Source organism: Gymnoscopelus microlampas (assembly GCF_963454915.1).
Source record: "Gymnoscopelus microlampas genome assembly, chromosome: 4".
Lineage (NCBI taxonomy): Eukaryota > Metazoa > Chordata > Actinopteri > Myctophiformes > Myctophidae > Gymnoscopelus > Gymnoscopelus microlampas.
The window spans coordinates 42,292,570-42,316,943 of NC_139941.1; the positions used below are offsets into that span (position 1 = coordinate 42,292,570).

The following is a 24,374-nucleotide window of genomic DNA, read 5'->3' on the forward strand; positions in this document are numbered from 1 at the left end:
CCGTGTTTGTTTGGCAGAAACGCCCACTTAGGTATTTATGGGAAATGTAGTTCTTAATGATAGAAAGAAATGTACGCTGTGTGCCTGCCCTGCAGCTCTTTCTACTGAAGTGAAGTTACAGATGAGAAATTACGAAGACAGGGAGGATATTTATCGACTATTACTCACTCAAACATGTTTGTGATCAGTCACTTGTCTTTCACCGTGCTGGTGAAAGACAAGTGTACTCTATAATGAACAACTAAACTTGTCAACTCACTTCCACAAAAACTATGTAATATAAAATAATGAATGAACACAAACTGCAAGTACTCTGTGTCATGATGAGCATTAATTATGTCTGGTGGATTTGACATTATTTAGTTTTACTGGAAGTTCAGACGTTGCGTTTGGGTTCAATGGATGGGATGGATGGCTTATGTGTGTGTGTGTGTGTGTGTGTGTGTGTTGGGGGGTTAAAAGAGCCTTGCATATTACACGTGAAATATAATAATAATGTACTTGCACCAAGTCTATGAAAGGACTTTTATATTTCAGGTAAGAAGCTCACAGATTTAAAGTACTCATATTTTGTCACCTGTTAACAAAAACAAACAAAAATCTGGCGATTGGAAAAACAGGGCATTATGTTTTGTTTCAGCATGAAAAACACGATCTTCCATCTCCCAGCAGGTATCTACCTCTACATGGTGTACACTAAATAAAGTCACTGTTACTTCGTTAAAACTAAGGCTTTAATATATAACAAAAGAAATAAAAAGACAGCACAAAATACTGTACATATATACAAATAAGAAATCAGATGTCATCTGTATAGTACTGTAAGGCCTAATTAATTTCCAGTAGCCATAGAATTCAGCTCATCAGTTGTACTATAATTTCCTTTCTGTTATGAGTTTGATAACAAAAAGTGGCAAAAACTGGAAACAGCCAGGATGTGTTTCCTGTAGACATGATGGTCATTCTTCTCCTTCACCACTTTCCACTTCATCTTCAGAAGCTTCTTCTGATCTTTTTACTAAGCTCACAGAGCAGCTTAGTATTGATTGGCGAATCTCTTGTCTTTCTCCTGCAAATGGAGGAATTGAAGTGTTATCAGGAGATTGGTCATTTGATATGTCATACTATAATACATGTCTCATCATGTCATGTACCGTATTTGATAGGCAAGAAATCATCCTAAGCTTGACAAAACAAAGTAAATAATTGAATAAAATTACAGAACAATCTACTACCTTCGCTTTTACATAGAGGGAGCATTCTATGGAGCTGCTGGGTATTGTATCGGACCAGAAACTTCTGACATGTTCTGATTGTTCCTGGGGAAAGAATAGCATAGAATTGGTTTCAACATTATTGAAAACTGAAAAATATAGTGAAACTATATAGAATGTGCTCTTTGTGTCATTTTCAAAGACTTGGGTCAACCGAAATTACCAACTCTTCATGCTGAACATATAATTATTAATAACAATAGTGTAGTAGAGACAATTCCATACATCTCTCTTACCTCCCACATGCAAACAGTTCAGGAAACATGGCACTTTCTGTCCTCGATTATCAATACTGGTGATAAAAGGCAATGCAGACCAGATAAGTCTGTAATGGCTTTTCCGGCAGCGCAGGAATACCATTCCAGTATGGGCATTGAGATATTTCACTGTGGAAATATAACAGAGGGGAAAAACGAATTAGCAAAGTTATGTGACATACATTTAGGGCACAGTCCCTCCACACTTTTATTTTACCTCTGGGAAGGAATCTGCCAATGCTTTGTCAATGCAAATGCGTGGATTCTTGGAAAAAATGTGCAAGACCATGAATCCACACATTTGCATTGACAAAGCATTGGTAGATTCCGCCCCATAGGTCAAATAAAAGTGCGGTGGGGTCGCGCCCTTAAAGTGGAATGACCAGGCTTCAATTGGGCACTTTAGTAGTAGTAGGAGTCGGTGTAACTGGTCTTTAGAGGACTTCAGAATTTGATGGATCATTTTTTTATATTTAATAATTGTGGATTTCGGCCTAATTCTATAAGTAGCATTTCCTTTTACAGCAATAACTTTACTTGCAATTTCTGGCTTCATGGTCTCAAATAATTACTTACAATCTAATTACTTAGGGTTTAAGTGGGTAACTTAAACCCTAAATGTGTTGGATTCATTAACGTGAATCCAACACAACGCTACACAATGACAATGCTGTCAAACAAGTCTATGGAGCTACAGTATCTATGAATGAAATCTATCCAGGGGTACTTGAGGGGGTTTCAGGGGGTCCGGGTCCCCCAGCTAAATGATGGATAGGAACCAAATGGACCCTTATGGGTCTGTAGCCATGGTTCACATGACGCGCAGACCCATTAGCCCTGAAACATTCAGGGCTAATGGGTCTGCAACTCTGAGTGTACAAATGTACACTCTCAGAGTTAAATTAACATTGCTTTTACCATATGAATTGGGGTCCCAGAGATATAAATGCCATTTAATGGGGGTCCGTAGCCTAATGCATGTCAAACTGGTGGTCCTTGAAATTAAATGGTTGAGAATCACTGATAGAGCCGTAAAAAAAATTCTCTTATGGGGGTCCCTGGCATATCTTTTAAATGTGGGTGTCAATTTGGGGGTCCTTGACATGAAAACGTTTGAGAATCACTGGCCTAGAGAAGAACGAGTCTCGTCTTTCCAGGTTGAAGTTACCAGAGAATCCAATGTTGCAGTGTGCTGCTCCATAGTCACCGTGAGCCCGAGACACCGCTCCTCTCAAGGCCTGTGCGATGGTTCCTTCACGAAGCAGCAGCAAGCTGTTACGGTTCGACACGTTCACTTCACACAGCAAATACCTGCCGACAGGGGAATATAAATGTTTAACACACACTTACTACTAGTGTGACAAAAAGAAAGTAACTTGTTTTTAACTGTAGCACGTTTTTACCTTGACTTGCACCGCACCATCGTTATACAGTTTTTCTTCTTCACGGCCACGGGACACTTCCGGCAACAAACACGCAACACACTATGCCGCATTAGCGCCCCCCACTGGAGTTTTACTGGAGTATTTCCAATTTTCAGTACTTTTACTTACCCCACAACATCTCGGAGGAAAATGTTGTACTTTTACCTCCACTACAATTATTTTAAAACTTTAGTTACTAGTTACTTTGTAGATTTGTATCATTATTACAAAACACACTAAGCCTTTTGCCTATTTTAATTTTTAATTCCGGACTTTCACTTATTACAGAGAGTACTTCTACATATATGCACTGTTTCTTATTTTTATTTTCATTTGTAATAAAATGTCACTGACATCACAAGGTATTCTTCATTTTACGTATGGTCCAGTATATTATTAATTCATATCAGTCACTGTTTATTCCAGTGGGGCAAGGCAGCCTACTGTAAGTCTTAAACAAAATATATAAAACAACCTAACAGTGGGATAAAATCAATAGACGGATTTCCGCGCGACGTCATCACAGAGCAGAATGCGCAATCTGCGCATGCCCGGGTGAAAGGCGCGTTCGAAAATACAGCCCTGAGCGGCAGTGAGCGCACTGGCCAATACAAACTAATAGGCGAGTGTGGTCCGGTGCGTAATTTCCAAACGCACCCATAGGCTTCCCCCTCCTCTGCGCGGTCATATTCCTCTCATGTTTACTAACAGGAAACCCGTCTAGAGAGTATGCACATGCGTCACTTTTCCACCGGGATATCTGAAATACATTTTACACCCATATCCTCAGACAGATGTAGTGTCTGCTGATGGACACTAGATGGCGTCCAAACAGCAGTTTTTAGTCTTTTTAGTCAGTCTGTCCAAAAAGAGGGTTAAACACTCAATCAAACATACCCCAAACACACATACACGAAACGTCTTTTTAAAAGCTGTTTATTTAAGATGTGACGGATGTCAACACAACAATCTGAAGGGAACAACAAACGCTTCAGTTAAAATAAGGTGACCGTTATTTAAAATGATTAAGCAACAAAAACAGAACGATTAATGGAGTAATAGACCAATTATTTGTTTACTAACATTGAGACTGGACGCACAGGTGATTGTTTCACGCAATCAATTCCCAACCTGTTGTTTCGGGGTGCGCTGGTTTCAGCACACCCCAACCCCCTCTTGTGTGTTGGCTGGTGAGGCGCGTCCTAGCGAGACCTGATAGAATGGGTTTCATTGCGCGCATACTGGTTGCACGCATACTGGTTCTCATCAGTGTGACGTCGTCTGTTAAGGGGTCTATTACCAAGAATTAAACATGACTAAAATACAATAATTATGGGTCATCAACCAACTGTAATCACAAAGAGACACAAGACACAATTAAGGGAACACCTTTATGTATCAGCTAACAGTATGGAAACTGTTTAAGGCTATAAATATGATTTGTAATCAAACTGAACAATGTATTCAGTTCAGGGCCGTGCTTAGGGATCAGGAGGCCCTAGGCAAACCCCAGTATGAGGCCCCTGGGTCGGGACCCATATGTGGGTCGCGGACCAATTTTTAAGGGTCGTGAGTAAAATACCCCTTTATTTTTTTGTTTCCTACATTTTTGTTTTTAATTATTTCAAAAGTTTTGACAAAAAATGTTTGACAAAAAAATTAAAATAAATGTAAAACTAAATAACTTTAAAACTAAAAATATGTTTATTTAAATAAAGAAAGTAATGCAAATAGCAGATCGAGCTAAAAAGTATATTTCCCAAATTTAGGATTTTAAACATTGTGAAGCACACAGGGAGTAATTAGTAGTCTTGCTCGGGGACACACATAAACACATTGCTGACCTTGCCTGGAATCGTACCTGCGACAACCTAGACTAGGCAGAATTTCAGAAAATGTGCTTGTATAAAATGCTGAAGGCATTTCGTGTTTATTTTTGGTATACAACATTTCTAGGGGTATTAAGGGGTGCTGAATCCAAATCTGCTGTATACCCAGCGCAAAAATGTCAATTAAGGCCTCAAAATTGAGAAATTCAACATGGCCGCCAGCGCCAGGACCTCTTTCCAAAAAAACAGGTGCTAAACCCACTTTCTTTATTGTACTGACATGAAACTTTGCACGGAACATCTGCACTTATGGGGGAAGAAAGTAGGAATATAGCTGGGGTGCAACCATGAGAGTAACAGGGTGTTTTTGACTGTCTAACTGTAATCTTTGTATAGGCGAGGATACAAAAATGACATTTCTTCAGTGTTTGCAGGAATACTACAGCAATTTGGTAATAACTGTACAGTGTTGGACACCAACATTGGAATCCCCCAAGTCTTAGCTTTCTTCAGGTACCAAGTTTATGCCAGTAGCCCTTATAAGTCTGGATATATAAGCATTTTAGTGTAAGCATGCTGTTTTAGGAGAATTTTCAAAAGATAAATGGTGGGGCTTATAGTAGGGTCCGAAAGTGAGGTTCTGTGACCATCCTTTGGCAAGTACGTTTTGACGATTGATTTGACCTCTATGGACCCTTTAGAAAAGATTTAGCCCCCAGGTCCCTCCCAAAAATCTCGGCATTTTTTGCTAGACAGCCAAATTCAAAATGGCGCCCGGCGCCATCTCTAAAAATTAACTTTTGATCTGAATGACCTAGAATCATGTATGAAGGCACTTTTCCATACAAGTCAACCATGAGGATTCCAATTCTGACACAATTTTAATTGTAAGACCTCGTTTTGACTCCGAAATTCAAGATGGCCGACATCCAGTAGAGTAAAAACTTATACCCAGGGGGCAAAGGGGGGTATGCTGCATTTGCCCTGCCATAAAAGGTTGGCCACCAGAAATAATATCTATGACCCAGTAGGATCACAACCTATATGGACAACCCGGTCACCTTGCTGCTGGAAATCCAATATGGCCGCCTCAATATTATCAGAAAATATAATAACTTTTGAACCAGATGGGCTAGAAATAAAAACTTGGTGTCTATTTCATGGTTTCAGAGCATGAGAAACTCAATGGAATACTTATCTTTATGATTGGGTGTGTCTGGACCTTTCATTTGCATATTTCCAAGATGGACGCCACGCGAAAATGAGTTTTACTATGACTTTTACAGTGACAGCTGACTGTTATGGCAAAAAGTCTGCTTTTTAAGTAATATGAACACATTTGGTCAGTTTGAGCTTTAATTTATATGTCAGAGTCGTGTAATCCGGGATGCAGAGATGGTAGTCAAGGCAGCAGTGGAGACTAGCCCATTTACAGTGAGCACATCATCCATGATCAACATATCTACAGGACAGTGTGCTGATTCCACAGTCAAGGACGACTTGATGAGTGTGAAAGAACTGGGTCTGAAGGCACTGTGTGAGTCACTGTCCAGTGAATAGAAGAAGACAAGCATAATGAAGCTTAACACTTTCTACACTCAAAACACAAAATCTAAGGGGAAAACCTCAGCACCTGCAAGAGCAATGAAATTACTGCCCTCCTGCGCATGACCCAAATCATAGCCAGTGGTGGAGAACTCAACGTGGTTGACTTTATAGGCAACCACGAGTGCAGTGACTTCCCCCCTTCCCTCTTCCAGGAAGATGGCAGGATGAGAACAGGTACCAAGGCAAGCCTTGTTAAGGTCCTGAAAGAGGAGACCAATGTTGCATGCATCCCTGACCTGCCTACAGAAGACATAAAAACAGCAGTAGTTATTGATGCCATGTATGCCATGCGCCATTGGTCGTTCCTGAAAGGTGAAGCATTTGGAACAATCGCTGAACGATACCAACGTGTGCTGTTGAATGATGTGCCTGCTGGCACAGAGATCATTCACTTCTGTTTTGACCGGTACAGTGGACCTAGTCTTAAGACAGCTGAGCAAGAACACAGATACTGTATACTTGACCAAAACCTACCAAAGAATATGAAGTCAGTATGCATTACACAGCTCCAGATCCTCAGGAGTTTTTTGCTGTGTCAGCTAACAAGGCAAACCTATTGAGTTTCCTCTGTGACGAATGGTGTGAAAATGTGAAACTTAAGTCGGCCCTTGGTCCAACACATCTTTACCTGGGTGGGGGGTTTAAAGAAGAGACAAGGAGTGTGGTGATCAAGGAGGGGTCTATTGAAGATGTCCCTGCACTAGAATCCACACAACAGGAGGCTGATACAAGAATAATACTCCACACCCTGTACAGTGTCCAGAATGACAAAGTTGACAGAGTTGTCATCCATGCCAATGACACAGACATCATCATCATGTGCCTTTACTATGCAGCAACCCATCTCAGATGCCTTCCAAAGCTGTGGGTGAGAACAGAGCAAAATTCATACCTTCCTATCCATCAAATGGTATCAGCACTGGGGCTCGCACAGTGTCGTGCCCTGCCCTTTATCCATAGTTTAAGTGGCAGAGATACTGTACCACCAGCTATCCCTTCTTCACTGGGAAGAAGGCATGGTTCAAGGCCATCATGCGTCTGGATCTCTGCACTTGAGGAGTTTGGTGAAAACTCTTATGATTCCCTCTCAGATGACGTCCATCAATCAGGCACGAGACCTCACAATTGCTGTATATACATCCAAAGCGGACCACGAAGAGGATTTTGACCTGAGTAAGCTTAGAGTGTACAAGTTCCTCAATAATAGATCAACCCTCTTAAAGCTGCTGCCCCCGACAGAGAATGCCTTTGACCTGCACCTGAGAAGAGCTGTTCTAGCAACCATAATAGATAAATGTGCACATATCGCCAAGCCGGATATTCCTTCTTTCACAGAGTATGGATGGTCTCTCAGTGCTAGCAATGCAGTCCCCCTTGCATCTACCGAGCCAGCCTGGCCTGTGTCAATGAACAAGGCAATATCATGCAGCTGTATCAAAGGCTGCCAGAAAAACTGTTCCCGTGCAAAGAAGGCAATTCCATGCTACTTAGGATGCCGTTGCCAGGGACTGGAGACACGATGCAGCAGGATCAGTGCAACACATGACAACAGTGACAGTGAATAGCATTGTACCATAGTATCATTGGCTTTAGAAGCAGGCAAGACAGCACCATAGAGGTCAAAATGAACCTTTTGTAGGCAACCTCAACTCCGCCTTTACTCTATTTGTCACTAAGTAGTCTATCTTTTGTTATGTTACTTGAATGCATACCACTATGTTAATTTGTATAGCCCTAAAGTTGAAGTTTTTGGCAAGTCTTGGAGTGTGCATGTGTCTGTTTATATTGTATTTAGTTTATTAAAATGATACATAAGATACATTGTGGGCTTTTTCTCCGATTTTTCTCTGCAATCATCCCCACAACTATAGATCTATAAATCAATAAATCTGAGGGAAAATGTAATACCATACATTATTTATGACTGCAGCCATATTGACAACATATAAATTAAAGCTCAAACTGACCAAATGTGTTCATATTGCTTAAAAAGCAGACTTTTTGCCATAACAGTCAGCTGTCACTGTAAAAGTCATAGTAAAACTCATTTTCGCGTGGCGTCCATCTTGGAAATATGCAAATGAAAGGTCCAGACACACCCAATCATAAAGATAAGTATTCCATTGAGTTTCTCATGCTCTGAAACCATGAAATAGACACCAAGTTTTTATTTCTAGCCCATCTGGTTCAAAAGTTATTGCCAAAGCTATTTTCTGATAATATTGAGGCGGCCATATTGGATTTCCAGCAGCAAGGTGACCGTGTTGTTCATATAGGTTGTGATCCTACTGGGTCATAGATATTATTTCTGGTGGCCAACCTTTTATGGCAGGGCAAATGCAGCATACCCCCCTTTGCCCCCTGGGTATAAGTTTTTACTCTACTGGATGTCGGCCATCTTGAATTTCAGTGTCAAAACGAGGTCTTACAATTAAAATTGTGTCAGAATTGGAATCCTCATGGTTGACTTGTATGGAAAAGTGCCTTCATACATGATTCTAGGTCATTCAGATCAAAAGTTAATTTTTAGAGATGGCGCCGGGCGCCATTTTGAATTTGGCTGTCTAGCAAAAAATGCCGGGATTTTTGGGAGGGACCTGGGGGCTAAATCTTTTCTAAAGGGTCCATAGAGGTCAAATCAATCGTCAAAACGTACTTGCCAAAGGATGGTCACAGAACCTCACTTTCGGACCCTACTTATAAGCCCCACCATTTATCTTTTGAAAATTCTCCTAAAACAGCATGCTTACACTAAAATGCGTATATATCCAGACTTATAAGGGCTACTGGCATAAACTTGGTACCTGAAGAAAGCTAAGACTTGGGGGATTCCAATGTTGGTGTCCAACACTGTACAGTTATTACCAAATTGCTGTAGTATTCCTGCAAACACTGAAGAAATGTCATTTTTGTATCCTCGCCTATACAAAGATTACAGTTAGACAGTCAAAAACACCCTGTTACTCTCATGGTTGCACCCCAGCTATATTCCTACTTTCTTCCCCCATAAGTGCAGATGTTCTGTGCAAAGTTTCATGTCAGTAGAATAAAGAATGTGGGTTTAGCACCTGTTTTTTTGGAAAGAGGTCCTGGCGCTGGCGGCCATGTTGAATTTCTCAATTTTGAGGCCTTAATTGACATTTTTGCGCTGGGTATACAGCAGATTTGGATTCAGCACCACTTAATACCCCTAGAAATGTTGTATACCAAAAATAAACACAAAATGCCTTCGGGGTTATGCTTCTCTGAAAATCGACCCTGTCTAACCAGGGCTTTGGCTTCCCAGGCGGGCTCCCTAACCACTCAGCTATGGCTGCCACAGTATTGTATGAAGAGAGGGAGGTTAAAGCCAAAGAGATTTTCAAACTTTCACAAATGTACACCAACACAGACAGACAGATGTCTATCTATCTGTCTGTCTGATAATTCTATTCCAATCTCACTACTTCATTACAAGTTATATTCATAGTGAATTGTTATTACATTAAATAATATCACATATTATTGCTGTCTCACTCTCTTTCTATCCAATGGTGGCATTGGGTATTCAGTTATAAAGCATTGTTTTTCAGTCTGTTGTCTCAGTCACTGCTATAACTACAGTATAGCACTTTTAAAAACATATATTATGAAGAAGAATAGCTACTTTCATTATTGACATTTAAAACAAACCATTGAAGTAGAACAATTCAATTTGAAGTGAAACACACATTACCATGTCAAAGCCAACATGTGTGGTGGTGTCTGTGGCTAATGTGTGGCTGTTCTCAGATTTCAGATACAGATCACTTGAGAGACCAAATATTTTCACATTGTAATTAGCTACATGCTAAAACCATCCACAAAGTTAACATGTACATTCATTGTTTTGTTTAGATTGTTGTTCGATTGGCAATGTAAACATATGTTTTATCATGCCAATACAGCTCCTTGAATTGACACACACACACACACACACACACACACACACACACACACACACACACACACACACACACACACACACACACACACACACACACACACACACACACACACACACACACTCACACACACACACACACTCACTCACTCACTCACTCACTCACTCACTCACTCACTCACTCCTCAGAGAGAGAGAGAGAGAGAGAGAGAGAGAGAGTCTCAACTTACTCATGCACTGTAGATTGTGCTGATTCAAATGTAAATGTCGAGAGTGGTGTGACAAATGGTGCTTCTTTGTGCTAATAGTATAAGTCTACTCTGGATTGAGGGAGCCTTTTGCTTTGTTAATGTAGACATAATACTGTTGTGGCTGAGAACAGCAGCGCCTTTGGCTGGAGTTGAACTCATAATCAATGGTTTATTGATCCAGCCAACAAACCCCTGCGCCATAGAAGTTTCCTAGATCACCAGAGGAAGTTGTGGAATACTATCGCGACACTACAATAATATGTTCTCTCATGCCAATAAGGCTCCTTTGAATTGAATTAGAGAGAGTTTCAAACTTTCAAAAGTAGGGGGCCCTGGTGAAGAAGTGTTGTCGTGGCATTTTTTAAAAATGGGGTCAGTCATGGGGCCCCCTCCTGACTGTTTTTTAAAGGCCTCAAATGGATTTGAAAGAAAGCTGTTTATTTATATATATTTTAAATGATAATTTGAGGAGATCTCATAGGGCCCCCTCCTGAGAGTTTGGGGGCCCATGTTGTCTGTTTTTAAAGGCCTGGAATGGATTGGAAAGCTGTTTATTTATATATATTTTAAATAATAATTTGAGGAGATCTCATGGGGCCCCCTCATGAGATCTCCCCAAACAGAACTGCAGCAAGCAAGAATTGAACTCATGACCCATGGATCATCAGTCCAGTTAACAACCCCCTGCACCAAAGAGCCTACCTTCTTCAAAGGAGGAAGTTGTGGCAACATACAGGGACATTACCATATGTTCTCTCTTGCCAATAAGGGAAGAGAGAACATACAGTCAGGAGGGGGCCCCATGACTGACCTCATTTTTTAAAAATGCCACAACAACACTGCTTCACCAGGGCCCCCTACTTTTTAAGGTTTGACTGTTTGGGGGCCCATGCTATCTGTTTTTTAAAGGCCTGGAATGGATTGGAAAGCTGTTTATTTATATATATTTTAAATAATAATTTGAGGAGATCTCATGGGGCCCCCTCCTGAGTCACTCAGGAGGGCCCCCCAAACACTCAGGCTGAGTGTTTGGGGGCCCATGTTGTCTGTTTTTTAAAGGCCTGGAATGGATTGGAAAGCTGTTTATTTCTATGTATTATTAAAAAAAAAAAAAAAAAAAAAAAAATGTTTTTTTTTTTTTTTCATGAGGCCCCCTGCCTGTGATGTGGCCCAGGCGGCTGCCGAGCCTTGCCTACAGCAAAGCACGGCCCTGATTCAGTTAAATACAAAAATGTACCAGTCTGGTATTCACACTGTCACAAAATAATATATTTAGAGATTAAGCATCATTAGAATAATCTCATTGCGTTTATATACAAATGATAAATTATTAATACAAATAATCAGTTTTCTTCCCCTACATATTCATAATCACACAGGGAAATATGTTTGTCACAGTCAAGTCCTGACAGTAGTACTGTATATCTCTGCTGTCGGGCAGAAACCAGCTGTGTCCAAAATATTAAGTAATTGGTTCGACTCAAGACCCAATAGAGTCTTGAGTCGAACGAATTAGGCCTACTCCCGCGAACGCATTAGATCCAAGTAGACATCAAATTTCTCTTTTGGGCCTTTGAGTCTTGGGACTTAAGGCCCAAAAGAGAAATTTGATGTCTACTTGGATCTAATGCGTTCGACTCAAGACTCAAATCCTGGAAATCAAATCTTGGAAATGGCAAATCAGCATGTGTCTGTCTCCCTGGGGTCTAGTGCTGTAATAGGGATAGACTCCTGTGTTCTTGGCTGTTGCTGACAATAAGCCCACTTATAAAGTGCATGAGCCAAATGGCTTTAATTAATTTGGTGGAATGACCCATCACGTTCATGTAATGCCAATGTACAAAGGTCAGTGTGCTTGGTTAGCTCTGTTGGAAGAGCTCTTGACTTCAGACCACAAGGTCATAGGATTGAATCCCAGTACAGGATCCTTGGCATCTGAGCAATCTGGCTCCTACGGGTTTACTATCGTTTTTTGCCTTTATCATAAAGGTTGCTGGACAATATATAGAGGATGAAATGCATAATTTATTAAATAATATAAAGGTAATATCAAATACATTGTAGAAAATGAGAGACATGACACTTTATTAGCAAGACAGTCTTTTATTATATCATTCCTCATTTTGCTGGTTTCCCCCAGTAGAACTGCCTTAGAATCACTGCTGATGATGTGGCCATAGCTGAATGGTTAGAGCCTGCCTGTCAAGCCGTAAATCTCAGGTTCGATCCCAGGCCTCAGCAATGTGTTAAAGTGTAATAGCTCAATGAGCTTGTATATCTGCTATTTTTGAATTGCCAAAGTATAAAAGGTTAAAGTGGTTAAAATTATTGTGACGCTATATTAACACATTTTGCTGGGGACCCCCTGGAATCCCCCCAAGGAACCAAAGATCTACTACAACCTGTAGATCATGTGTTTACTTGTAGACTACAGGTGAACACATTTGAACATGAAGTTGATGATCAAAGTGACAGCTTCTATAACCTAAAGTTAGACCCAAACGTCCATATATGACGTCCAAGTCAACCACCAACCCAGACGTCCATACAACGTCCATACGACGTCCATATGACATCCAAGTCAGACCTCAGCTGCTGCGTTGCTATCAAAAAGACGTCGTCGCAGCCAGACGCTGAAACAACGTCGCCACGACGTCCCTCTGTAACTATCAAAAACACGTCCATACATACAACGGCAAAAATACATTGAACCGACGTCGCAGCCAGACGCTGAAACAACGTCCCCACGACGTCCATACAACGCCGACACAAACCTGTCCGTCTGGCCCCATGGAAAAAGTACTCACATTTTATTTTTTACTTAAGTTAAGGTAAAGTATCAATACTGCAATGTATACTCTGTTGCAAGTAGTAGAAGTCCGTATTCCAAATGTAAAAGTACAAAAGTATCGGCATCAAAAAAAGTCACTGCAGGGGCTTTATTAACGGCACTGACAACATTCATGACAATATTCATGGGATAGTTTCATTGATGTCAGGCCTAGTGTGACATTTGCTCAATTAGTAAAAAATGTCTCCCCAGTCCCCACTGATATAATAATAGTATTCTGTATTGTTTGTGATATAGGTAATGTTGTGTAGTACAGTACAGTGGTTCTCAAACTTTGTTTTATGTCAAGGACCCCCAAATTAATGTATTTGGCCATGGACCCCCATACAAGATTTGCTGCACCCCAAACAGACATGGGGAGGGTGGTGTGCACCCCAAACGCTAACAGTGCCAACAGCGTCGCCAAAAAAGGACTATTTTTAATGACTTCCAGGCGGTATTTTTTTATTATAACTACAAGCCATGATAGTTTGACATGTCTACGCTTAATGCACTTTAGAATCGTAGCGATCGGCCACTTTGATCGCTCGTTACATGCCCACGAAGAGCCATCTGCTACCGGCACTCTGTCTGACAGCTCTCGCCGGCTTAGCAGCATCAGCTGGCCTCACAGCGCTTGACAGTTTGACAGCTAGCCTGCCTAGGCTAATTTACCTTCTACATCAACCAGCAGAGAGGAGACCAGACCACCTTCTCACTTACCCGAGGCCAACCCATCGCATTAGGCCCAGTCTCTGGGCCTTGCGGGTAAGTTTCGCTCCACAACTGGACCTGTTGACTGTCATATTTACTCAACGCTGTGGGCCACTCTGTGGCCCTCGCGGGTACGTCCTGCACAAGCCCCTACTTGAACACCGGCTACTGCCACTCCTCACTTGCACTTTATTTCTATCAAAGTCACTTTTACTGGCCATAGCTGTTTTTTACCCTCAGAACCCACCACCACAATGACGCCATCACCCACCTCATCTCCAACCTGTGACAGCTGCCTTCGTATGACCCAGAAAGTATCCGAACTGGAATGCAGAATCTCCAGGCTCCACCAGATCCGCGACGACGAGCTCCTCATCGATACATTCATCGCCTCAGCCGGACTGGGCTCGGACGCCTCCGAGCTGTCCATCGGACCTACCCCAGCGGTGCCTGTGGTAGAGATGAATGACACTGTCCCGGCGTACCTAGACGCCCCTGGACCGGTTCCGGGCGTCTCCAACCGCCCTGCCCGCATAGCCGAACTGGACGACACCATCCCGGTGCGTCTGGACACTACTGGCCGCTGGTCCCGGGAGGTTGCTGCGCGCCCGCCCGTGCGTCTCCCCATGGCCAGCTCCACTCCGGTTCCATGGAAAACGGCCGGTCGGGGTAAGCCCCGTCCTTGCCCCCCCCCATCGGTCGCACCCATTCCCACCACCAGAAACAAGTTCTCCCCCCTGGACATACAAGAACCCCCCCCAGTCCATGATCACAACAACACCCCTCTGGAGCCCGGTTCGTACTCCGCCTCCACCCGCCGCAAGCTCCTCAGGACAGCCGTTATCAGAAACTCGGAGGGCCTCCCCTCCCCCCAACCAACTGAGCCCCCCCCCTCTCTGGTTAGCATCGCTCCGCCAACACGCACATCTTCGGTAGCACAACGGTCGCCGTCCTCCGTAAGCCCACCTTCAGCAATGGTGTCCTCTCCATTGCATCATCCCATGCCCACTCCGCTTCCCCTCTTCCCCCCCACTATGGTAATCATCGGCGATTCAATCACAAAGTACGTCCGTTTCGCTAACGCTATAACCCATAGTTTTTCTGGTGCGACCACCACTGACATCCTCGCCAAACTCCCCGAACTCCTGTCCTCTCTCCCGTCCACCATTAATAGCATCATCCTCCACATTGGAACAAACGACACCCAATCCGTAGTAGCTAGGTCCAATATGAAATCCATCTTCTCACTCCTCAGCAGCTGTGGATTATCAGTACATATCTCAGGTCCACTTCCCACACTGGACCGCGGTGATTTCCAACTCAGCCGACTTATGCACCTCCACTACTGGCTCCAATCTGCGTGTCACTCCGTCAACCTCCACTACATCAACAACTTTTTTCTGTTTTGGGACCGCCCGTCATTCTTTATCTCGGACGGTCTACACCCGAGTAGACTTGGGTGTAAAATGCTCGCACTTAACCTCCGCCGCTCTGTGTCCGCCTACAGGCATTCACAACACTGACTTCTCACCCCGTCTGACCTGGCTGACCACCCCCACGGAGTGACTACTCCCAGTCACTCCCAACTCACCACCGCCCCCTGCTGGTCGGGCGGACCTCTTAGCCCTATTCCTGCTGCAATTTCACCTGTAACGTCTCCCTATATTCAGTCACAATATCTAATCCCTGTTCAATTTGGCCAAAGATTTCTTAACAACCACAAGGGCCCCGGAATAAATTCCAACAACTTAATCTATCCTCATTTATCCACCCACACAGACCCAAAAAAAATTACCCCAATCCATATTAAAGTTTCCCTTTTGAATATCAGATCGCTCAATGAAAAGTCATTTCTTTGTAATAATTTTATTACTTCAAATAATATCGACATCTTTATGCTAACTGAGACATGGGTAAAAAATGATGAATTCACTCTCCTTAATCAGGCCTCCCCTCCTGATTACTCCTACCTACAGAACTCCAGGCCCGCTGGCCGTGGTGGTGGTGTTGCTGCAATTTATAATAATAAGCTCACTTGTATTCCCCTGTCATTTGGTGTCTTCCCCTCATTTGAGTATTTGGCATTTTCTATTAAGCACCAACCCACACTGTTTATTCTAGTTTACCGCCCCCCCCAACCCAATAGCTCCTTCATCACCGAGTTCTCTGACCTGCTTTCCCTATCCATGCCCAATTACGACAGGGTGACCCTGCTCGGGGACTACAACATCCACATCTGCTGCCCCAATAATCCGCTGGCAAGAGAATTCCTCACCCTAACACAATCTTTCGATTTTACAATTCAGCCAACTGGCCCTACCCATGTCAAAGGTCACATCCTTGACCTTGTGATGTCCTCTGGCATGAGCATTGTCAACCTGGAAAACAACGCCTCGGAGTGGTCAGCGGTCACTGACCATTCCCTCATCATTTTTGATATGCTAATTGCCCCGCCCCCCAGTAAATTAAGGGCTCCCATTCGCTCTCGCATTATTAACTCTTCAACCTCCGCCAAATTCAGTTCTGTGTTTATCTCCTCTGCCACTCCTCCTGCCCTCTCTCACTCTACTGACAATCAGCTCAACTACTTTAACACCATCTGCCTAACTACCCTTGACCGTGTCGCTCCTTTTAAATCCCGTACCAACGCACCCAACGTCACTTCACCCTGGCTCAATGATAACACCCGCGCACTTAAAAGAGAACTTAGGAAATCTGTACGGAAATGGAAAGCCACAAAATTACACGTCTTTTATGAAATCATGAAAGATCTCATGAAATCTTACAATAAATCAGTCAAGGATGCCAGAGCAAATTACTTCTCTAACCTCATTGCCAAAAATTATCAAAACTCCAGAACTCTCTTTAGGACAATTGAGCACGCCGTCGGCCCCCCCCCCAACCCCAATTTGCTTGCTTCCCCTGAGAGGTGCGAGGAGTTTCTACAATTCTTTTCTAATAAAATAGACCTAATTCGATCCCAGCTGGTCACCTCACAGTCTCCTCTGGCCCCCTCTCAAGAACCAGATGCAGTCACAAGCCTCCCCATGGCCTCATTTTCCTCTTTCAACCAGATATCACTTTCAACCCTCCAGAATACAATAGCCCACATGAAGTCCACCTCATGTCCCCTAGATCTTATTCCCACCAGCCTTCTGAAGGAGATCCTTCCCACCGTCGGTCCCCATATCCTATCTATAGTGAACAGCTCACTGTCCTCTGGGTCCGTTCCCACCCATTTCAAAACCGCACTAGTCACTCCCCTCCTCAAAAAAGCAAACCTTGACCCCTCTGCCATGAACAACTACAGACCCATATCCAAACTACCCTTTCTGTCCAAAGTTGTTGAAAAGGTAGTTTTCACTCAGCTCGTGGGCCATCTGAGTGGAAACTGCCTTTTCGAAAAATTTCAGTCGGGCTTCCGTGCTCTTCATAGCACGGAGACGGCTCTCCTGAAAGTTACTAATGACCTCCTCATGGCCGCTGATATAGGAAACTGCTCCATCCTCGTCCTACTGGACTTGACTGCGGCCTTCGATACGATCGACCACACGGTCCTGATCAGCCGGCTGGAAAACCATGTGGGTATTTCAGGCACCGCCCTTGAGTGGTTTAGATCCTACTTATCCGGCAGACTTGTCTCCATTGGCATCGGTGATGCAACCTCATCCTTAGCCCCCCTACATTCTGGCGTCCCCCAAGGTTCGATCCTTGGCCCCATCCTCTTCTCCCTTTATATGCTTCCCCTTGGTAACATCATCCGTAGTCACAACATCCAATTCCACTGCTATGCCGATGACACCCAATTATATCTCCCCATCACTCCAAATGACTCCTCCAGTATACCCAGACTTCACGCATGCCTAGCTGACATCAAGCTCTGGATGTGTAGCAATTTTCTACAACTGAATGATTCCAAATCCGAGGTCTTAGTATTTGGCCCGCCCCAGCAAAGAGCCGTGCTGGGTCTAAACCTGGGCTCTTTAGCTCCAAACCTGAAGCCCTCAGTAAGGAACCTGGGGGTCGCCCTTGACCCTGACCTCAATTTTGAAGCCCATATAAAAAAGGTCATTCAGATATCTTTCTACCACCTCAGAAACATCGTGAAAATTAAGCCCTTCCTTTCCACCCCTGATTTAACTAAAGTAATTCATGCATTCATTTATTCACGCCTTGACTACTGCAACTCCCTATATTCCGGTCTTTCCAATAAATCAATACAACGGTTACAACTGGTCCAGAACGCTGCCGCCCGGGTCCTGACCGGCACCAGAAAATACGACCATATCTCACCAATTCTAGCATCCCTACACTGGCTTCCAATTGCTTTCAGAATTGATTTTAAAATTTTATTAATTACCTTTAAGGCCATCTCTGGTCTGGCCCCTTCTTACATCTCTGACCTGCTCGAGCCACACAAACCAGAGCGCAATTTGAGGTCTGCAGACAAAGCTCTGCTCATAATCCCATTCTCCCATAAAACAACAAAAGGTGATCGGGCCTTCGCTATTAGAGCCCCGACTCTCTGGAATGCCCTCCCCTTAGGGATCAGGCTTGCAGAGTCTGTGCCCTGTTTCAAATCCCTCCTGAAAACCCACTTATATAGAGTCGCTTTTATTACTTAAAGACTTTTAACCCATTGTGTCTTACTGTATTGCTGCATCAATTTTTTATTACTATGATTATTACCATTATTATTATTTCCTTCCTCTATTGCTTTTAATGTTTTCTTGTTCTGTGCTCTCCTACTGTATGGTGTATTTTATCTCTGTGAAGCACTTTGTAACTTTGTTTCGAAAGGTGCTATATAAATAAAGCTTTATTATTATTATTATTATTAAGATTTGTGTTGTTTCAAAACCACGTCAATTTGTCACTTTTCCCCCCTAGATTAAAAAAAAAGCAGATCTACAAGCTCACAACACACAAGTTACACATTGCGATGCGATGTGAGGTACAGTAGATTGATAGATTTGATGCTACAGTTTATTAACTAACTTTGCTGGGGACCCCACTTTGAGAACCACTGGTGTAGTATTCTGTTAATTTAATATGCTTTATGAATAATAATACAAAATCCCCAGATGAACGACTTTGTGCCATATTATGACAAAAAATATGGTATATCATATTTATGCTGTGTGTATATACTGTATGTAGATATATTAATAATAGCATTCTATGTTGGTGGGGAAATGTCCCTATGGAAATGTAATAATATAAAAATGTCAAAATGATTAAATTAATTACCTTTCCTGATGCTGCTGTAAACTCTGTGCTGGCCAGTGCTAATGGTTGGAATGATTTGATTTATTAAAACAAATAATGAAGTCAATAGTCCAATCGTTTGGATTTTGTAAAATATCAGCTGGCCAGGGTTTTATCAGACATAACCCTTAGACCCATGTCTAAAGTTTGAATTGATGGCTGTTTCAGTTTTTTATTGAGGCATATGAACCAGTTTTTTTTTTTAACATCACCAGTTTGATTTCATAGTTGTTTTTTGAGTTGTTGAGTTTTGAACCTAGAACCTTTCGGTTTATAAACCCCTGACCGTATTGCTTGTGCCACGCTGGCATGGAAGATGCAAGTGAGAACAAAATACTTGGAGTGGAAATGTGTCTTAAGGTAAACATAAATGCAGATTGTGCGCGGCTGCCTGTTTTGTGCAGCCAGAGCAGCCTAGCTTGCAGTGCCTTCCGTCTTAACCTTACCAGGCCGGTCTGCCTTCAACTCATCTGATTGGACACGGACAGAGGGGGAAAAGCAGCAACGTTCTCAAGCATTAATCTGCTTCAAATAGACCTTTTCTCCACTTACGCATAAGAAAGCTGAGCAATGCCAACAAAACGCTCCGTTCCCATTGAAAACCATTGCAAAAAGCCGGCCACATAGTCAGACACAAAGTTTTGGTGTGACCGTCGCTTAATGGTGGTCTTGAACCACAACCATGTGCTTACAAACCATTGATCGCAGCTCTCGTGCCACAGAGGCATGGAAGATGCAAGTGAACACGAAATACTAAACCTTGTAGAATTTAGATGGAGAGTGGAAATGTGAAAATGGTGGTCTCGAACCCCAAACCACTGACACAGCTGGCTGGCTGGCACGAGAGCTGTGTCAGAAGCATAGAAGATGCAACTGTGAACTAAATACGGTACAAATTTAGCTGGGGACCCCTTGGAACCCCCTCAAGGACTCCTGGGGGTCCCCGGAACCCCTGTAATAGAGCCTTTAGTTTTCAGCTAGCAATCAATCTGTCGCTTGGTAAAAGACAACTTCAGTGCAAAGATACAAATGAGACTGGTACAGGTTATTTAAGAGTTTGGGTATTTCGTAATTTTTGTTTTTATTAACAAGTGTATCCCTTTGATAGGATTGTATGCTTCTTTAGGTCAGCAATGCCCCCAAAACATACTGTACACATTATACAAGGGAAACCACGATTCAGGCAAAAAAAAAAAGAAAGAAAGAAAAAAAAAATCTTTTTAAATTATAATACAGTCTTGAGGAAAAAATATAAATAACTTTTTTTTTTCTTCTCTGGTTGAGCTCACTCTATGGTACAGACATAATAATAAATAGATCGGGTCTGACATCACTCAGCGGATCTATGAATCATCTCTCTACGAGTCCATTTGTGTAGCAGCATTAGAGCAAAAAACAAGCCAATGGAAACGAGACCTCCCGTTTCCCTGGAAAACCTTTTACGAATCCCCAAATCGTCGCATTAGCCCGCCCCCACCCCCCCCCCCCCCCCCATCTCAGCCAATGATAGACAGTGATATTGCATTGTGTGAGAAGAACAATCCAGGGATAATCATATCTCTGCAATGTAAATGGCAACACGTAAATGGCAATCTATCTCAAGTAAAAAAAAAAAAAACAGAAAAAAAAAAAGGTTTACAAGCATTTCTTTTTGAAGGACCATGGGTAAAGGTGACTGACGTTGCAGCTTTGCCATGCGAGTTGCACATGCAGTGGGTTAAGTGTGAAGCACAGAGGTAAGAAAGGCATAACAACAGGTACAGTAGCTGCTGGGTTTATAGGTATGGTTAAGATTCTAGGCAAGTCTATGAGCAGAGCAAAATTTCAGCACTGTTGTAGGGCTGCAATTATCTTCTTAGCGATTAGTCTATCGATTACTTTTCCGAGTAATCAAACAATCGAGTAGTGTGTTTATAGTGTTAAGAAAATGTATCTAATCGACTAGCTCATGTGAGCTTGTAGATCAGCTATTTTCACTTTTTTTCCTCTCTTTTCATCGATTTTATTAAGATCGATTATACCGATATTAACTGTTGCAGCCCTACACTGTTGCCTGATTTACACTTGGTTGTGCATCGTGTCCTGCGTGGAAAATAGGGAGATATATAAGCTCACACGCGATGCAACGCGTTGTGTGCGTGTAGATCTGCTATTTTTCAGCACACGACCACTGGCTCGCCAAGCCAAGAGTAATAATAGGGCTTTGTTTCTTCAGCGAGGCGGCGGCAGCGATTCTTCCTTCGCAAAGGGAGATCAGAAGCATAACGTCGGTCTCTGTCGGGTGGAAACCTCATTTGTCCAAAACTGTTACTTTTCAGGATTCAAATTCAAAAGCAGCAGATCAACAAGCTCAAATCGCGTTGAGCTTGTGGGCGTTAATTTACGGAGAAAAAACCCCCACAAAAAGTTAGAATTATGAAGATAAGAGGTTCCTGCTCGACGAGCAACGATAATAAGGGAAGCAGCACCTGCACAAGGACCAGCGCAAGTCTATAGAGGAGTCTCCTCTTGCTGGAGATTTGTACAACCGACAAGCGCACTCCCCCCTAACGCACTGGCTGAAGGAGACACACTTAAGGAACACAGAAGTGTGGCGCAATTTAAGCGGAAATGCAGTTTTTCTTTCTTTTTTCTACACGCATACGTTATCGTGTAAGGGGTGGGTGGATACGGTGCTTTAATAGAAAACACAATACTACTGGCGCTTGATTGTCTGAGACAGAAATAAGAAAAATACTCGGCTGACAAGTGCTAAAAGGAAGCAGGAAGTAGAAGCGAGAGTTTTACGGCACAAACCTGGCTATAACAGACTGAAGGTTGGGGGTGGGGGGGAATGCACCAGGGAGGGCCTTGGGTGTTTTAACAACGACAACAAAAAAATAAACAGAAAATAAAAACAACAGGACCATCTGTAGTGTTTTGTTTCATTAAGTGGGAAGGGAGGAGACGAGTATGAGGTCCAAGAAAATCACTGGGTTGACACAACATGCCTTATTAATTTCGTTACATAAAACACCACCTCTGGAAAGAGATAAAATGTTGATTTTTTGTTTGTTTTCGGTCTTTTTTTTTTTCTCCTGTTATATGTTTTTTTTTTTTAACACAGCGTCAGTCTTGGTCTTAGTGATCCAGCTTGTCCGTAAGCAAAAAAAGTCCCACGTATTATTGAGTGTTGCTTCTTGAGATTGCCACATGTCCTTCTGAAGACAGCATTTGGTTAAACTGCTCCCCTCTCCTCTTGTTCCTTTTACAACAGTCTGAAACAGCATTAGGCGTGTTGAGTTACAAAAACAAAAACAAACGAAAAAAAAAAAAAAACCTTTGTTAATAGACGTGGAGATCATTTTGTTTACAGCTCTCGTTTGCTGGAAGAAACGCGAACGACGGCCACCCTTCCTCTTCTCTTTCCCTTTGGCCATGCCGTCTCCCCCTTGTTATTCAAAGTGACACAAAACATGAACCAAATGTCTTCTCTTGCGCCTCCTTGTGGCCTTAATCTTTCTTTCAGTCACTCTAGTCTTTTTGTGTTGTGGTAGTAAAGGTCGGAAAAGGAGGAGGGTGCAGAGAAGAGGTGGGGGAGGTGATCAGGATTCTGCAGGAGGGTCGCCGTCCTCTTCTACGGGGTTTGGGGGCGGGGTCAAGATGATCTCCGCCTCCTCGTACATCTGAAAAACACATGGCAGTGTGTGACGCACAGCGAACGGTACACTCAAGAGGCAAAGAAATTAGCAGTGGTGGGCAAAGCATATACTCGAGTAAATAAGTATAATTAGGTATGAATTATGAACCCCAGGAATTGTCTGACATTTTCTGATGTTTTCAGAAATTAAGAAATAATAGTAAAATTACAGATCTACAAGCTATTTGAAATAGGGCTTAAGTGGTAAACTCAATCATTTGGGTCCCAAGAGTCCCCTCCTAGAACTCAGTCAAAAGTACAATATTTCTATTAAAAGATGTAGCGGAATGAAAGTCATCAGCTTGAAAAAATACAAATAAAAATACTCCAAAAATGTCCTTAAGTACAGTACTCAAGTAAATGTACTTATGATACTGTCCACCACTGGAAATGAGGGGATGAGGGAGGGAGGAAAAAGAAAGAGAAAGAAAGAAAGAAGGATCTCTCACTGGCGTGAAGTGCACATCCTGGAAGAGCTCCTGGATGAAGCGTCTGGAGGCGAGGCGAAACATGCAGTGGGCCAGGAGGTGGGAAACCTCCGAGTACAGGCAGATGTCATCGAACGCATAGGGAAACTTCTCCTTTATCCTGGAGGGGTAGAAAATAAAGATAATATATCGTCTCTGTCGTGGTGGAAACCTCATAGTATGTCCAAAACGGTTACTTTTCAGGATTCAAATTCAGCTCTACAAGATTAAAACGCGTAGTTTTGCGCCGCATTTCGAGCTTGTAGATCTGGTACTTTTGATACTTTTTGTGTGACACTGTAGTATGATCAAATAGGGCATTACTTTACGAAAAATATATATAAGTGATGCAGTGTCATATATATCTATTAAAAAACGAAATAAAATCTCAAGACTGAAAATGTTTGTTAGTCCTAATCTGCATTTTTTTTAACAGCATGAAATAAGCCCTACACACTAGCGCTGTGTTTCCTAAACTATTAGCACGATATGTAAAAATGTGAGCTTGTAGATTATTGTCGGTTCCATAGAGGACATGCTGGCTTCTATAGAATCCAAATGACTGAAATCAGTTGTGGCGACCGAGCTATTCAAAAAATAGCAGATATACAAGCTCATAGCGCAGCACCGAGTGCTATGAGCTAGTAGATCTGCAAGTCTTTTTTTTTTTAAATGTTTTTTTTAAAAACTCCGATCTGTGCTTCAGGGGAGTCCCTGGAACAACATATTTTGAGATGGGGGTCTGTGGGGGGTTACATATCATTTTGGGTGGTCCTTGACATGGAAAAGTTGGAGCACCACTGATATAGCAACATACTGTTAGGATTTAGAAAACATTTTTAGATATGCAT

The 24,374-nt window shown here is 42.6% G+C and overlaps 2 protein-coding genes across 4 annotated transcripts in view; both read right to left on the reverse strand.

The window, feature by feature from the left end:
- Nucleotides 1-506: 506 nt before the first annotated feature.
- pop5 (POP5 homolog, ribonuclease P/MRP subunit) lies at nt 507-14,497 on the reverse strand. 3 transcript variants are annotated; one of them, XM_084054137.1, is made up of 5 exons: nt 14,381-14,497; nt 2,700-2,842; nt 1,511-1,660; nt 1,236-1,319; nt 507-1,069 (listed from the first exon to the last, which is right to left on the reverse strand). In XM_084054137.1, exons 1-5 carry the CDS (start codon nt 14,383-14,385, stop codon nt 960-962), a joined length of 492 nt encoding a protein of 163 aa, XP_083910263.1. In that variant the 5' UTR covers nt 14,386-14,497; the 3' UTR covers nt 507-959. The 3 variants fall into 3 exon arrangements, with proteins under 3 accessions (XP_083910263.1, XP_083910264.1, XP_083910262.1); XM_084054138.1 differs by lacking the exon at nt 14,381-14,497 and adding an exon at nt 2,935-2,979 and having other exon boundaries at nt 2,739-2,842; XM_084054136.1 differs by lacking the exon at nt 14,381-14,497 and adding an exon at nt 2,935-2,979.
- A 6,376-nt stretch (nt 14,498-20,873) lies between these two features.
- The window catches only part of LOC311044198 (rapamycin-insensitive companion of mTOR-like), a 43,498-nt gene continuing 39,997 nt past the window's right edge, over nt 20,874-24,374 (reverse strand). The window contains exons 36-37 of the mRNA XM_084055630.1: nt 23,506-23,644; nt 20,874-23,042 (exon numbers count right to left, since the gene is read on the reverse strand). Coding sequence (XP_083911756.1) covers nt 22,962-23,042; nt 23,506-23,644 — 220 coding nt within the window. The 3' untranslated portion in view covers nt 20,874-22,961. The remainder of the gene's footprint in view (nt 23,043-23,505; nt 23,645-24,374) is intronic.